This window comes from Chenopodium quinoa, unplaced genomic scaffold, assembly GCF_001683475.1.
Source record: "Chenopodium quinoa cultivar QQ74 unplaced genomic scaffold, ASM168347v1, whole genome shotgun sequence".
NCBI classification, from domain to species: domain Eukaryota; kingdom Viridiplantae; phylum Streptophyta; class Magnoliopsida; order Caryophyllales; family Amaranthaceae; genus Chenopodium; species Chenopodium quinoa.
This window is the reverse complement of record NW_018742205.1, coordinates 1,191,114-1,206,033: the sequence shown is the minus strand read 5'-3', so window position 1 is coordinate 1,206,033 and position 14,920 is coordinate 1,191,114. Positions and strand designations below refer to the sequence as shown.

Genomic DNA, 14,920 nt, shown 5'->3' with positions numbered 1-14,920 from the left:
CAAAAGACTAAAACATCAATACTAATCAACTATCTAACAGACTTTCGCTGGTTAAAATGATTATTTCTTAAGGTAAAGAGAACATCATCTTAGTTGATACATACTTACAGTACGTAGTAACGCTTGCATACAATGTTGTTAACAACCCTACATTTAGATAATACTGTGTTACTGTGTATGACTTTTCTAGAGGCCAAAATCATAGCTAATCCATCAATCTCAATCTCAATCTCTCCCTAAAATTTATGTGGTATCAAACAAACAGAAGTGGGAAATTGCTAATAAATCCAAAGGTATAACAACCAAGTACACCATAGACAACTTTACCAATCAGTATCAGAACAAACAGAATTCAGAGAAATCAAGTTGACACAGAACAAAACAAATTTGATGATATAGGTGAAAAATAAGGGAAAATATATGGACAGAATGAATATTTGCTTAGCAAGATCATAATAATAAGAAATGGCTACTCAGCTAGCAGCAATAAATTGAAGAAAAAAGAGAACCAGTTTCTGCTGATATACAAATTTATGATCTACTAATTTCTTCAAGTACAGCTTCTGTAGCTTCATGCTACTGTCTACAACATGCAAAACTCCCTAGGATATCGCCTTACGAAGCTTTTGTTCCTGGATTTTGATTTTTCTTTTATATTTTTCAATTATTTGGGGGGGGGGGGTGTTTGGGATTGTCTTCCTGCACAGGAATAATACGATCACATGATGCAGGAATGTCAATACTACCTCGTTATAATTAGAGCACCTCCGGTTATAATTTACCTCCTATTCTTCCGAGTTTTCTTGCGACACCAAAGATAACAGCCTTTGTTAGAAGCCCTCGGTCAAGACTGCATGCAAGAGCAACTGCCCCGCTAAAAACGAGGAGTTTTGGTACGTTCATCCCTCGTTGTTTTTCCTCAGGAGGAGCTACTTCAGTCGTCACTGACTGATCATCACCACTCAACAAAGAATTCAAATAATTTGGGTTTACTTTAGTGGTGATATGGGCCATGGAGGCAGAGGAAGAGAGGGGCCCGCCAGCAGCTCTTGCTTTCTGGTAAACTCGTAGACCAGGGTCGATTTTCTTAACAGCTCCCCACATCCCTTGTCGTACACCAAGTTTAGCTATTTCCCATGGAATGCCCATGTCTTCGTGATGAAACAGAAGCACTTCACACGCTGTCATCTGTCCAGTTCCTTTACTAGATTCCACTGTTTAAACAATTCCATAAAGACAATCAGAACCCTTACCATTCACAAAAAGACTAAGCAGAAAGTACAAAATACAAGATATGGAGTAATTAAGGTTCATCTTTTCTACTAGTCTAATATACGGAGTATGTAATAAAGTTGGCAAGTTATTGCCATATTTGCATTTAGGACTGAATTAAATGGATGTAAGTCTGTAGCTCATAATCACTACTCAATGGAAAATTTTAAATAGGAAACATAAAACCTACCTGGGCGAATACACCAACTTGAATAATACAGATCCACACGTCTTGGCTTGTCTTTACGTGGTACAGTATTGGGTACTCCCTAATGAGAAAAATGGAAACAAAAAACATTAGTAGAGAGCTTCAAATGTTGAGCATGTGAAAATACAAAGTAAATTACAATATGAAAAAGGTGGTGTTTGTGTAGCTTGTATAGAAAATGAAATGCACTTCAATAGCAAGAGCTTTAATCACAATGATGCAAAGTCCTTTTCCGCTTAATTAAATGCCACTTTTAGACTTAATGAGCTCAACAAAGGCAGCCCACATTGTCCTTTCTCTACTTCCATTTTATTAGTCTCCTCCCAAGAAGGAAAGGGAAATGAGAGTAAGAGGGATTAATCACAATAGCGTACTGTTCTTTGGCTTTTGGACTATGAAGTCTATGATCAACTAAATGAACATGACTCATTAAATTGTATGTTGTTATTTATTGTGAAATAACATTTGATCTTTATACAATGAATTAGGATCAATTGAAAGTTGATAATTCAAACACGCTTCAGTTAAAATCCTATTTGGAGATAAAACTATTGATTCAAGACCATCAAAATTATTAGATTCATGATTAAAATTACACGAAGTAGCATGTACCTTTGTCACGCAGTAATATGTTCTTCCAGACTCCCATATCCTACGGCCAATTATGTACTCTCGGTCACTGCAGAAGAATGGAAACTGCACACACAACCAACAAAGGTTAATTACATGCCACAGATAAATCAATCCACCATTCCACTACAACGATCCATAGAAAAACTTTCTTACCTTGCGAACCCACTGTACAATCATAGTTCCTGTGCTTTGAGACTCTTCAAGGATTTTAGAATCTATGAGCATGGTGTCCCACTTAGGTCGAAAGTCATCATCCCAAAAGAAGTCTCTCACCATCTCAGGCGTAGCATCTTCAAAGATTGTACTACTACGGTATTGAGGAGGACCGGCCTAACAAAAGTATACACATGAATTTCACAATAAGTTTATAGTCAAATTTAAAAACTCCATCCATCACATACACTACTAATTTCCTATGTATTTATGTTATGGCTTCAAAATCACATGCACTTAATTTCCTTCACATTTTTTGTAATGGCTTCAAACTTCACATGCATAAGTAGCTCATAATCAACCATTCCAAACAACTACAAAGCTAAGACAATCAAACAATGATCTTCTTAAAGGCGGCCTACAAACAATTAACTTCATATGCCATTAATCATTGTAATTAAGCTACTAACAAGCAAGAAATCCCTAGATTATAAGGTAAATTACCTCAGGGTCTCGCCGCCAAGCTCGATATCTCATGGTTGGGGTTGAACGGTCCATCATTGGTATCCAAGAAGGACCTCCATCTTTCTCCTCAACAAGCTTAAAAAGATGTACCATATCACCTTCGTTCACAACACCATTCTCTTCACCTTTCTTAAGCTTTGATGAACTACACAACCAAAACCCCATCATTATAATTCACTTGATCACTTCCAAAAATCCAATATATATTATAATACCCAATAACACAACTTAACATACTCAACATATGGAATTCTTACATATATAACATGCACAACTTTAAACGAGATCATGCAACTATAAAATGAAGTTCAGGCTACAAAAACCCATAAATCATACACAAATTCCAAACAAAAAATTAAACCAAAAAAATCCCAGAGATTGAAATTACCTGCTACTACTGGAGACATCAAATCTGGGTTGCAAAGATAATGTTTCATTATTTGCACTAATAATTTCATTTCCAGCTGATTGCCCCTTTAAGCTTGAAAAGTTCAAGTTAAAAGGAGTGAAGTTCTGAATAGGAGAATAAGGAGGAGCTGGAAAATCCGCAATTTTTGATAGGAATGAATCAAACAAGTTCTTATCCAAATTCTCCCACCACTTTGGCCGCCATGTCCATCCAATTACAAGACCAAGAACAAAGGCAGTCCAAATTGGAGTAATAATTAGCATAATTTCAATAAAAATTCCTCCTCCAATTGGAAATGCTTCAGTTAATCCCATTTCAACCCCAAATATGAACAAATTGAGCAAAACCCAGAAACTTATTCGCACAAAAGATTACAACTTTAACCAATTAATCTCCCCCCAAATTAGAAAATTTGGGGTTTTTTTACATGGGATTCAAGATATTGGCTTGAAACCCAGAAATGAAAACCAAGAACTTTCCCCCCCCCCAAAATTGAGAGAAAGAAAGCAAGAGAAAAAAATGAAGAAAATGGGGGGAAATAAATAGGGATAAAAATAGAAGTAATTTGTAATTGAGAAATTAAAGAGAGAGAAAAATGAAGAAAATAGAGGGATAAGGATGCCACAGTGGATGAGGCGTCTGAGGGTCAGAAGTCCTCTTTCCCAAAACAAGATGAACCAGAAGAAATCACCCCTTATTTATTGTATTTATTTATTTAATTAATTATATTTTATTTATTTTAAGTACAACCGTTCATAATAAAGAATCTGGCAAAGTGGAATTGGAAGATTTTATTTAATTTTTTGTGAAGAATACAGATCCACCAAAAAAATAAAAAATTTAAAGGGGACCAAACAAAAAAAGTAAAAACTTGCTAAAAAACAGAATTTTGTGAAGGTTGTAGTGTTCAATCACAAGATAGACTATATAGAGATTAGAGGAAAGAGAGAGAAAGAGAGGCCGTGTAAATATGACACGGTTGAGAAATGAGAATTGGGAGACTTTTATTTAATTTTTCACGTTTATTTTGACTAATTTGGACGGCCGTGTAAGATTACTCTATTTTTCATAACCTATAAACATGATTTTTATTTTAGGTGGGTGTACTATGATTGGGAAACCAAATCATGATTTCATCATACTTTTGAAGTTTTAAATATTAAAGCAATTTTTTTAGGTGGTGATGAATTGCTTATTTTCAAGGGGGGTTGGTGTTGGATTGAATTCAATGAGGTTGTGTTGAGATTGGCGGTCAAAATCATTTGGTCAAAATTGAAAATTTTTACTAGTAGTATGATATCCTTTATTTGAGTTGAATATGTTTACTAAGATCAAGGATTAAGTCAAATTAAATTAAAGCTTGTATTCAGGAGAGGTAAGTTGAATCGTTCATGGATTGATGTTTACAATGTTTAGTTGTTACAATTGCAAATGATCTTGTTTTGATAAGTTATTTGAATTAATGATTTAACAATTAGATGTATTACAAAAGTTTTTGAAGTACATAAACTCGTCATCAAGTGGCCTGGTGAGATGTAGTCATGAGATTTAAGGGGGAAGACTAATTCTTTGCTCCTTACGCACTTCCACCTCAAGATCGATCTTGGATAATTTCCTTCCTTTTTTCACACTTTTTCAAAATAATTATATATGTTAAATCTTGTATAAAGTACGAACATGTCTTATATCAATTTCACAATAGCTTATTTTGAGTTCATGTTGACATTATTATAAATTATTATTATTATTATTATTATCTCAAAAACAAAGTCATACAACCTACAATAAATTAGTGGGATCAGAAGCCGAGATACAATATGAACCCCCACTCCTCTAGCTATAGCAAAGTCTACCCTAATGAAGATATAAGCTGCAGCACGAGCCCCAATGTCTTGCGTCGTCGAGAACCTTTGAACCCGCTTCAGCAACGCAACAGCCTCCTTCTCTAATTCCCCAAGTGAAGAAAAGAAGAAGGGAATGAAACCATATCCAATCAGCTGACAACTAGCTTCATACTTCACCCGCTTCCGATGAGCCGCATCAGCCACAACCCGTCCAGGAACAAAGTCAGATAGCCCTGTCTGTGTCAAAAGAGAAGACTCTGTTAAGTCGTACACACAAACATCGCGACCACGATCCCAGGAATAAAGCAACACATCAGCAGGTCTGAGGGTCCCGTCATTCCCTCCAGACAACCCTATGTCAACCTCCTTTCTTGCTGAAATCCCAGATCTGTAGTAGGTATCAACAAGGGTATCCCGGACAACATTAAGCTGATGTTCAATACCCACAATACCAGCACACGACACCGCGTGATCACTGAAAATATCCCCAGTAAAAACCCGAGAACAAGCAGAGCACGGCGTCGAGATAGAGAAAATTATTATTATTATTATTATTATTATTATTATTAGAAAATTTATTCCCTAAAATTTGATCTATAATGAATTGATAAGTTTTCCAATGTAATTACAAAAGAGCTAAAGTAAGCTACGTCATTAGAAATAATTAAGGTGCTTCTTTACAAAAAAAGAATGCTTGATAGTAAGCGAGTTATTCAAGTTCAAACTGGATGTAGCAACATTTAGTATCTTGGATTCTTAGCTTGAAACTAATAAAATATAGTTTAGACTAATCTAAAGAGTAAGATATATAAGTTTACCTTAGACACAAGCCACCTTTTAATACGTAGTATTATTAGTATATATTTCAGTCCAGTCTCTCTTTAAAGCTCCTGTTAGTGTATATAAATACAACGTATACCTATAATACACGATATATTTGTATAAGTTTACTTTATATGTAAGTCACCATTTAGTAATTTAATAGTATGAGTAGTCAAATTCCTTTTAAACCTCTTGTTCGTGTATATAAATATGATGCACACATGTATTTATATACACTTAACACTTCTAAGAAGATATTAGAGAAAGAGCTTAAAATAAAATATATAAAAAAAAAAACATGTATTAAGGTGTTTTTGGGTAAGAAAAATAACATTAGAAAGTCTTCCTTACGAGGGGACGGAAATACTTATACTAAGGTGTATGTATTTATGTGTTTTATATATGCCTCAGTGAAATACACTAAAAATTAGAGATGATCAAAAAATCGGGTCGAGCCAATTAACATCTTAACTCGTGGCCAAACCTGCCCAAAAGTGGTGGGCTTTTTGGGCCTAAGCAGGTTTGTCGAGTTTGTTGAGGGTAAAAATACTCCGCCACGTGGTCCAATTTTATGGTGACACGTGGCCCAATAAATGGGCGACATGTGCCCCAATAGGAAGATGAAACGTGGCAAATATAAGACACTTCAGCAGGGTAAAAGGCAACCATCATATCAAAACCCAATTACCGAGAGAGGCACCAAAACGGTGCCCCCAAAGGACACATGTCCTAGGCTAATTGCACAGTCAATCAATGTCCTCCATTCTAAGGTGCAAAACCCTAGGAGGGCACACATTCCCGCCCCTATAAATACTCCAATAATTTATGATAGGAAGGTGGATAGAGACATTGCATTCAAGGCATTATTAATTGTTGATTGCTCTAACTTCACCCTACTTTTTTCTTTCTAAAACCCTCCGTTTTCCGGTTACTAACTTAATCATCGGAGGCGATGGAATATTCATTATTTTACAGGTGTCTCTGGCTGTCCGAGTGACATTGAAGATCTGTATCACAAGGGAATCTCAAAAAATCCCAAAACAGGGTTTTTTCGGATCGTGTTTGAATTTTTAACTAAAATTGTGTGTTTAAGCTTGTCCAAACCCATCTAATTTTCGAATTGAATTGGACTAAACTAGCACGTGGGGCAATAGTTGATCACCTCTGTTAAAAATTACACATCTCATGTGAGTGGAATTGAAATTCATGATAGATTCAATTTTATAGCCTTGAGCAAACATCATGCTCCATTAGATAAAACACTACGGAAAACACATTCCACGTTTTTTACGCCGCAATTGTACTTTTATCACTCGTAAAGTTCATAAGGCGTAACTACGCGTAAGCACTACTGACTTATGTCATAATCTAAACTTTATTTTTTTTTTTAGAAAATAATCTAACTTTTTATAGTAACTCATGATTCAAATGGAGTTTGTGGTAACTGGTAAGAGTGCAAGACACAAAGAAATAATTGCGACCACTTAATTAAAAATATAAAAATGTTAAGAAGCAATCACTAATAAGAAAGATAATCGACGACTTCCTTTGTTTTTGGTTAATTATAATGAGAGTATTTCGTAGTACAGTATCTAGGGAGTATAAAGTTTAAAGAAAATTACAAGATTGAGATGAAAGTAATTTTATGATACTAAAAATAATCTACTCGTATAATTAGCAGAGGTAACTAATTATTGAGGGTGAGAGATGTAATTTTAAAATATATAATTTTGTGCGAGTAGAGTGATAATCATACACATAGTACTTTTTATGATGAAAAGTACATTGAAAGTTGAAAAAATTAATTTTAACTTATGACAAAGGATGGTAAGTTCATATCAAATCGATCAATGCTTTCTATGCTTATGCTAACAACACACTGTACGCTTACGATATAAGAAAAACATTTTAGTAATACCTCTGCTTGATGTTGTGGAAGAGAAAATAAGTGGTGGTTGGGCCATGCCACTAACTCACTGAATTTCAAATTATAACTATTTTGAAATACTGAATTGGATATTATGGATTTATGGTTACCTAATTATGTTCATCATAACTCATAAGCAATTAACTCACAAGAAAATTCAAACCTATTATGTTTATTATAGGGTAATAGTGTACTTTCAAGTAAGGTGTTTGGAGTTATTTAGTAAACTTACTCCCTTCCATATAATATAATGAGACATTAACTGACGTTAAAGCCTATTTTCTCCCTCTTTCTCGTAGGTAGATTCCTTTATTCATTGTTAGTATCATATCGTTCTTAATTTGTAGAAACTTGGCAGAATCTAAGAAGGTGGTAAGAGGGAGGATCTAAGAAGTTGATAAGCTACTTTACAGTATCAATTTTAATTTTACTAATGAAAGTCGTTCTTTCATCTTCTTTATCAACTTTAATGGAGAAATGGAAACATAAACATACTCACAAGTATTTTCAATGTTGCAGGACAATAAACCTTACCCTTTAGGATCAACCATGCTATTTATTTCACCATTTTCTCTTAGGATTTTCATTTTCGCCGCCAAATATATGGTTGAGTCAAAATCAACTTCAATGGAGGACATAGATAGATAAGCAGTTCTTTTAGGCTTGATTCCTCCATTGTTATAATATGAAGGCGATCTTCTCTTTGTCTCTCTTCTATTTGGAAGGAGAAGTTAAAAGTGAATTATTAGACGTTAAATGCAAGTTCTTAGCGACAGCTAACAAAAGAAAAATATATTATTTTATAATTTGTAGCACAATATTCAAGGCAAAATATTTACTGAATTGCCTCTTGATAAACGTTTCTCGTCTCCCTTTAAATCCACTACCCTACTTAACTTACCAGACCAACTTAACTTACAACCCACAAACCCACCCTTACCTAGTTTACCCTTTTCAACCTATCCCGAGACTCAGCCCACCCCGTCCCTTATTGCTAGTCTTGTGTCACCTCAATCTAACCCAAGAACCACCTAATCCGACCTAGTTATCACGGTTGACCACCTTTACTTTGACTTATGCACTATTCAGATTTGATGAATATAATTAAGAATCAATAAGTACTAATATAGTCACGTGAGATCATGATAGATTAATCTCACTTAATTATTTCATTTCATGATTTCAAATGACAAGTATAGCAATTTTTAAAACAAAAGGGAATTATATCAAATCAAAACTTAAAAAATTTAGTACGGGAGTAGAACGTTTTTTTCATCCAACATAAACATACTCTATAAGTCTATAACATATAATTGGGCCAAAAATCCAATGGACAATAATTGGGCATCACGCGTCATCCTATGAATACCAAAGAGGCCCAAATCTCAAAAGATATTTTCTTTTAAGCAAAACTAGTTTAAGTCCCAAGCAACACATGGTTTTAACTAATATTGTTATGAATTATAATATTAATTCAATAATAATTTATCCAAATAATGACATTAAGGGTAACTATTGTATTAGGTCGACATTATGAAAAAATAAAAGAAATTTAAGAGCTACAGAGTTGTGTTTAATAAATAAAAAAATTAGGTTAATACTCATGCGATATACATATATACCTCCATCCTTATTTTGTTCACACATTTTGACGGACACAATATTTAATTGATTAGTAAAGAACATTTTTTTTTTTACAATTTTTGAAAATATAATGGTGGGAAATTTTTGCTCCAAATTTTGACATATACGGAGTATATACTACTTACTTTTTTTTTTCTTCTACGGACGCATGCTATTATTGATATGCTTTTTAAGAATGGAAAAATAAAGTATATGAATTATATATTACCAAAATGATTTTTCTTTTATTTATTGAAATACAATTTATTACCCAAATAATGAAGTTGGAGCTATTTAAAAATAGAAAGATTATTATAAAGAAATCTTGGTTAATAATATTATTCTAAATACGTTGCATGTTCATTTATTTTTAAACACCTAATTGTAATATGAATATATATTATACATAGAAAATATAACACATCATTATTTTTCTTTATGTAGGAATCAAATTATTCTTTTGAGTGTATATGGAAGCCAATATAATTGTCAAAATGTAAGGAAAATATTTTAGTTACGAAAAAAATAGTGAAGATCAGATTTGGCAAAAAAAAAAAAAAAAAAAAAAAAAAAAAAAAAAAAATTAAAGGGAAAATTTTCATTTTTCAACACATGGGTCACTCCTGATTTCGTTTTTACTATATAATTATTATATTGATTAAATTACAAAACGAAAAAAATATTGAAGTGTTTTATGCCAGTGTAGTGGAGTAAATTTGTGTTTTACTTTCATGTCTGAAACACTCTGATGTTTCACCTGAAACTCTGAAAACCAAAGGAGAGAGAGAAAAAATCCCCAGAAAAAAAAAATCCATCAAAAATTCAATTTTTTTTTTTTAATTTAATTATTTTTTAATTCTGTAATAAAAATTCAAAGACATGATTTCAACGTCAAGCTCAAACTGGTTAGACCGGCTCCGGTCATCGAGAGGTTTTCCGACCGGAAAAGAACCGGATCTAGACCGGTTTCTTTCATCCTCAAGCTCCGGTTCAGCTCCAACCGCCGATTCAGCAACTCACTCCGATTCGACTCATTCACACGCGCCGCCGATTCCGGCTCGTTCGAGGAGAGAGAAACCGCCGGATTCCGCAGGAGAATTCGCCGGAGTTTTATGTGGGTTATTTAATATGGGCGGAGAAGCTTCCAGAACTTTCTCGAAGAAGAGTTCTCGGAAGCAGGCAAACCCTAGGTTTTGTGGGGCGAGTTCGGAGAGTGAGTTGCCGAGTGGACCGAGTTCGTCTGATGATTTGAGGAGAGAGAAGAGTGATAATGGTGGCTTTGTATCGAGCGGCGATAATAGTTTGAATGATAATGGTGGGAATATAAATGTTAGGGTTGATGAGGTGAAATTTGATGATGATGTTGTAGAAGAAGTAATTGACTTGAAATCGTATTCGAGAAGTGAAGTTACAATTATTGATACGAGTTTTGATGAATGGAAATCGGATAAATGGGTATTTAGGAAGAATGATGAATGGAAAATCAAAGATAAGAAGTGTAAATTTAAATCAAGGGTTTCAGGTGGGAAGAAGAGGAATTTGTTGGTTGATAATTTGGGGGATGATAATAAATTTGATGATGATCAGCTGAATAAGAAGAACAAGGTGGTGATGAAGGAAGATGATAAATTGTTGCAACCAAATAAAGTAAGAAAATTAATAGTAATATTGAAAATAAATTAATTAATGGGTTTGTTTGATTTTCTTGCAAGCTTGAAAAAAGGGTTTTGCTGTACATGGAATAATGATAATGATTGGGTTGTTTTTTTTTTTTGGGTTTTTATTCTGTTTTAGGTGATTTTGATGGTGTTTTCTTGCTTGAATCTCAATATTTCATGTTCAATATGATGTGAAAATTATTGGGGTTGTTGTTTATCTTGGTTTAAGCTTGGAATTAGGTAGGAATTGTGAATTGTTTCGAGTTTTTGGTTCGATTTTCATGATTGAGTTTGAACTTGTCGCTGAACTCTGAAGCTATTTGTTGACTGGTTTTTGTGTATGAAATCCATTGTAGTAGCAGCTTGTGGTAGATTTGAACCAAGTACGTATTATAATTTACATAACATTGGTTAGTTTCTGAATTTCTATCATCTAGGAATTATGCATCATGTACATATGATAAGTCTAGATCAAAAAATGTTTGTGGACAGCTTTGTTTCAACTCTGTGATTGCCACTACTTTTGGCTTTGAAGGAGTTGTCAGTGCTTTATTAATGTGCTTATATATGGTGTTTGTATGTGTGGTTGAGTGCCGGCCTTTCTATTAAGAGTATGAAGATCTGCACTTATTTTCAGATAGCCTAAGAGAATCTCATCATAGCATTATTTGCTGACATTTTTAGGGGCATGTACTATTCATTTTCACGACTTGGGTTTGCCATCCCGTGCTTGTTTTTAGAAATTTTAAGCACCAATCCAAATGTGTAACCTCTGAACTTTATGATAGGGCGCGCTCTTTTGAATTTCGTTGTAGGATCTTGCTGAAAACTCTGTATTTCTTGCTCCTATTTGCTGCATTGTTGCTAACTGTTTGGAAGTTGATTTGGTACTCTGGTAGTCTGGTGGTTGTGTTCTAGGGTTCGCTTGATTTTCTGATATGGCTGTAGGGCAAGTGGGGGTTGCTTATACACTAAAAGTGTTTTGTATTTCCTCACTGTAGAAGAAGTTGCTCTGAATGTAATATGGGTTGTTGCTGATTTAGTATGTTACATGAGGAGAATGCTTCAAATTTATGTCTTGATAGGTTACTTATGTATTTGTAGTGAATAAGCTGCAGCACTCTAGTTTTTCTAGCTATTTTATGAGTACAGTGTTGTGAATTTGACATAAAATTCTGAAGAATTATTTGCTTCTTGGCTGTGGTTCAGTTTTGGAGTCAATAGTGAATAATCTAGGATGACTGATTTGTCTTCCTATTCTAAGTTTATGATGAATTGTGAAAACAGGTGAGAAGGAATAGATCGAGTAATGTGAAAACAAATTATGTTTTAGCCGAAGAAAAACCGTATTCTAGTTCCATTTCTTCTGGCTTTTCTGTTTAAACTAATTGTCATGCAAGCAAATGTTTCAGAATTTCATTTTCGTACTAATATTAATCTGCTTTAGCTTCAGGTGAGCATAGATTTTTCTGCATGTTTGCTTGCAGTATTCACTACTAGCATGAAGGCATGGTTTTGTAAAATATGCCTGAACTTGTGCAGAAATCTAGGCAGCTTGAAATCTGTTTATTTTGGAAACTAAGCTGGAAGTCTTAGAAGCATAGCCATTTTAGTGTACTATAGAAAAGAAAAAATACAACCGATTCAATTCTTGGGATTTAGTTTCATAAGGTTAGCTTATAGTTGAAGTTTCAATCAGGTTTGATGACAATGTTGTCTTCACTGCTTTAATTTCTGGGTTTTGTTAAATTAGTTGCATTGGATAAGCTTTAGTTAACGGTCCCTTTCTGCACTTGATTTGACACCAATGCAACCATCATGAGCAAATATTTGCTGTAATTTCCTTGTTGCTCACATTTTTGATCCCCATGTTTATATTGAGATTCACTTATAATAATGTTTATTAGATAGTTCTAATCACACAAGAGACCCATTGACCACATTGTAAATGTATGATAGTATTGCTAATATTTTTGGAAGACTAAAGAGTAGCTTTCACAGTTTCATGCTGGCCTGGGCGGCCTTCCTGAATCAGTTTGTTTGGGGATTCGGAGGGGCAAATAACAATCATTTGTAACCAGTTGGTATATCTTGCGTTTGATTCTATGATGCCGATCCTCACAAATAATTGCTCTACATTTCCATTCATACTGGTGGTATATCTCACTCCGATGCAAACACGAGTGCGTTGCTCATTCATATGCACACTAATGTGTTTTTCTCTTGTTTTCTGTTCTTTTTCCTGATCAACTTATGAACAAGATCTATGTTGTTCATCAGCACTTTCTTTTCTTTCTGTCTTGTCAGTGTGTTAGATGCTGTTGCTTATCACTTCTACATAAAATCTTTGGTTAGAGATTTTTGTTTCTTATTTTAGGTGTTTTTGGTCAGCATGTTTTTCTAGGAACTGTTATTTTATGCGAATTAACTCAGTAAGTCAGTAACAAACACTTCATCTTGTTGAATTTCCTTCCTTGGTCAAAAATGGCTGCAACAGCCTCCAGTGAGTATTCCTAGGTTGTTTGATAAAATTACTATGCTTATCCTTAATTAATTAAATATGGAGGAGTGATTAGTTGCGTAAAGATATTATTACCGAATGGGTGTTTCACTGGTGTTTTTACTGAATATTGTCGAAAATGTATTATTTTGTGTAGTTGCTACTTATTTCGCCTTAAAAATGACAACATTTCTCTCTGTGGTTTCTATTATTTCATGCAGGGACAACACCAGAATGACAAAGAAAGAAGACCTACACAGGAGAGAGAAAATTTTCCTAGCAAAGTATCTCAAAGGAGGCAAGTTTGTTTTAGCAACACAAATTTTGTGATCCTAATTCCTAATTATACTTCATAGCACTAAAGTTAAGCATATGCTCTATTACCTTTATCCTTCAGGTTCCCTTGCCCGAGACCACCCAAGAAAACCAGAAAAGAAGACTCACCAGTGATCCTCCTAAAGTCGATTCCATCAAGTAATACTAATGCAGCCATAACAGCAGGCAAATGCTTTCAAAAGAAGCGCCCTAAACAGATGAAGATCACATAAACATTGAAGGAATATGGAATACATACCGATAATCAACTAATTATATTCAATGCCAATTGGCATAATGCGTATCCAAGGTAATGTAGAGTGTAGAGGACGAATTCGTCCAATCCTGGAGTTATATCAACACCAGCTGCTCACTCGAACTCAAATTGAAAGATGGATTGTGTGGTCGTATTCGGCTTACCAGTCCCAATCTATGTGCTTCTTGTGTGTAGAATGTAAATTGTACTGCAATTTTGTTGTACTGATGTTACTCTAAATTTTTTACCCATCATTTAATATCAGATCTCATTTTTTGGTCTTGATACATTTTCTATACCATTGTGAACAAAACGGCCTAATGTTTGGTGGACGAGAACAAGAAGCATTCGCCAACTTTATTGGTTGTTTTTTCTAATGTTCTTGTCTTCATTTGAACTATTGTCATATGATTATGATGTATTGTCGTTTGATTAACATAGTGATTTGTCACTTTTCTCTAAATATTCGAATCAAATTTCAACGGTATTAATTAGATTGTTATGAATATAATTTACGCAAAATAATGACTTATTGAATTAAAAATTACACTCTATGTGCTTTATGAAAAACAAGATAGTCAAATAAGGACGATCATCTGAAATTGAACAAGTATTTTACGATTTTGAAGATTTTGTTAGACTCGTTGGTGAAAATTTAACCGCCAAAGTTTGATCTCAATTTCAAAATATTGGTAATGTATTGAAATTATTTATTGAGACGAATACAAACATGAAAACTAATATTGGTATGTATTGAAATTATTTATTGAGATGA

The 14,920-nt window shown here is 34.0% G+C and overlaps 2 protein-coding genes across 2 annotated transcripts; one reads left to right on the top strand and one right to left on the bottom strand.

Annotated features, from left to right (window-relative positions):
- Nucleotides 1-453: 453 nt before the first annotated feature.
- Nucleotides 454-4,049, bottom strand: LOC110727846. The gene is made up of 6 exons (XM_021907423.1): nucleotides 3,180-4,049; nucleotides 2,771-2,936; nucleotides 2,267-2,443; nucleotides 2,093-2,176; nucleotides 1,463-1,541; nucleotides 454-1,214 (listed from the first exon to the last, which is right to left on the bottom strand). The coding sequence occupies exons 1-6, from the start codon at nucleotides 3,512-3,514 to the stop codon at nucleotides 772-774; spliced, it is 1,284 nt and encodes a 427-aa protein (XP_021763115.1). The 5' UTR covers nucleotides 3,515-4,049; the 3' UTR covers nucleotides 454-771.
- Nucleotides 4,050-10,016: 5,967 nt separating this feature from the next.
- On the top strand, nucleotides 10,017-14,432 carry LOC110727839. The gene is made up of 3 exons (XM_021907412.1): nucleotides 10,017-11,063; nucleotides 13,796-13,872; nucleotides 13,972-14,432. The coding sequence occupies exons 1-3, from the start codon at nucleotides 10,296-10,298 to the stop codon at nucleotides 14,120-14,122; spliced, it is 996 nt and encodes a 331-aa protein (XP_021763104.1). The 5' UTR covers nucleotides 10,017-10,295; the 3' UTR covers nucleotides 14,123-14,432.
- The last annotated feature ends 488 nt before the right edge of the window (nucleotides 14,433-14,920 follow it).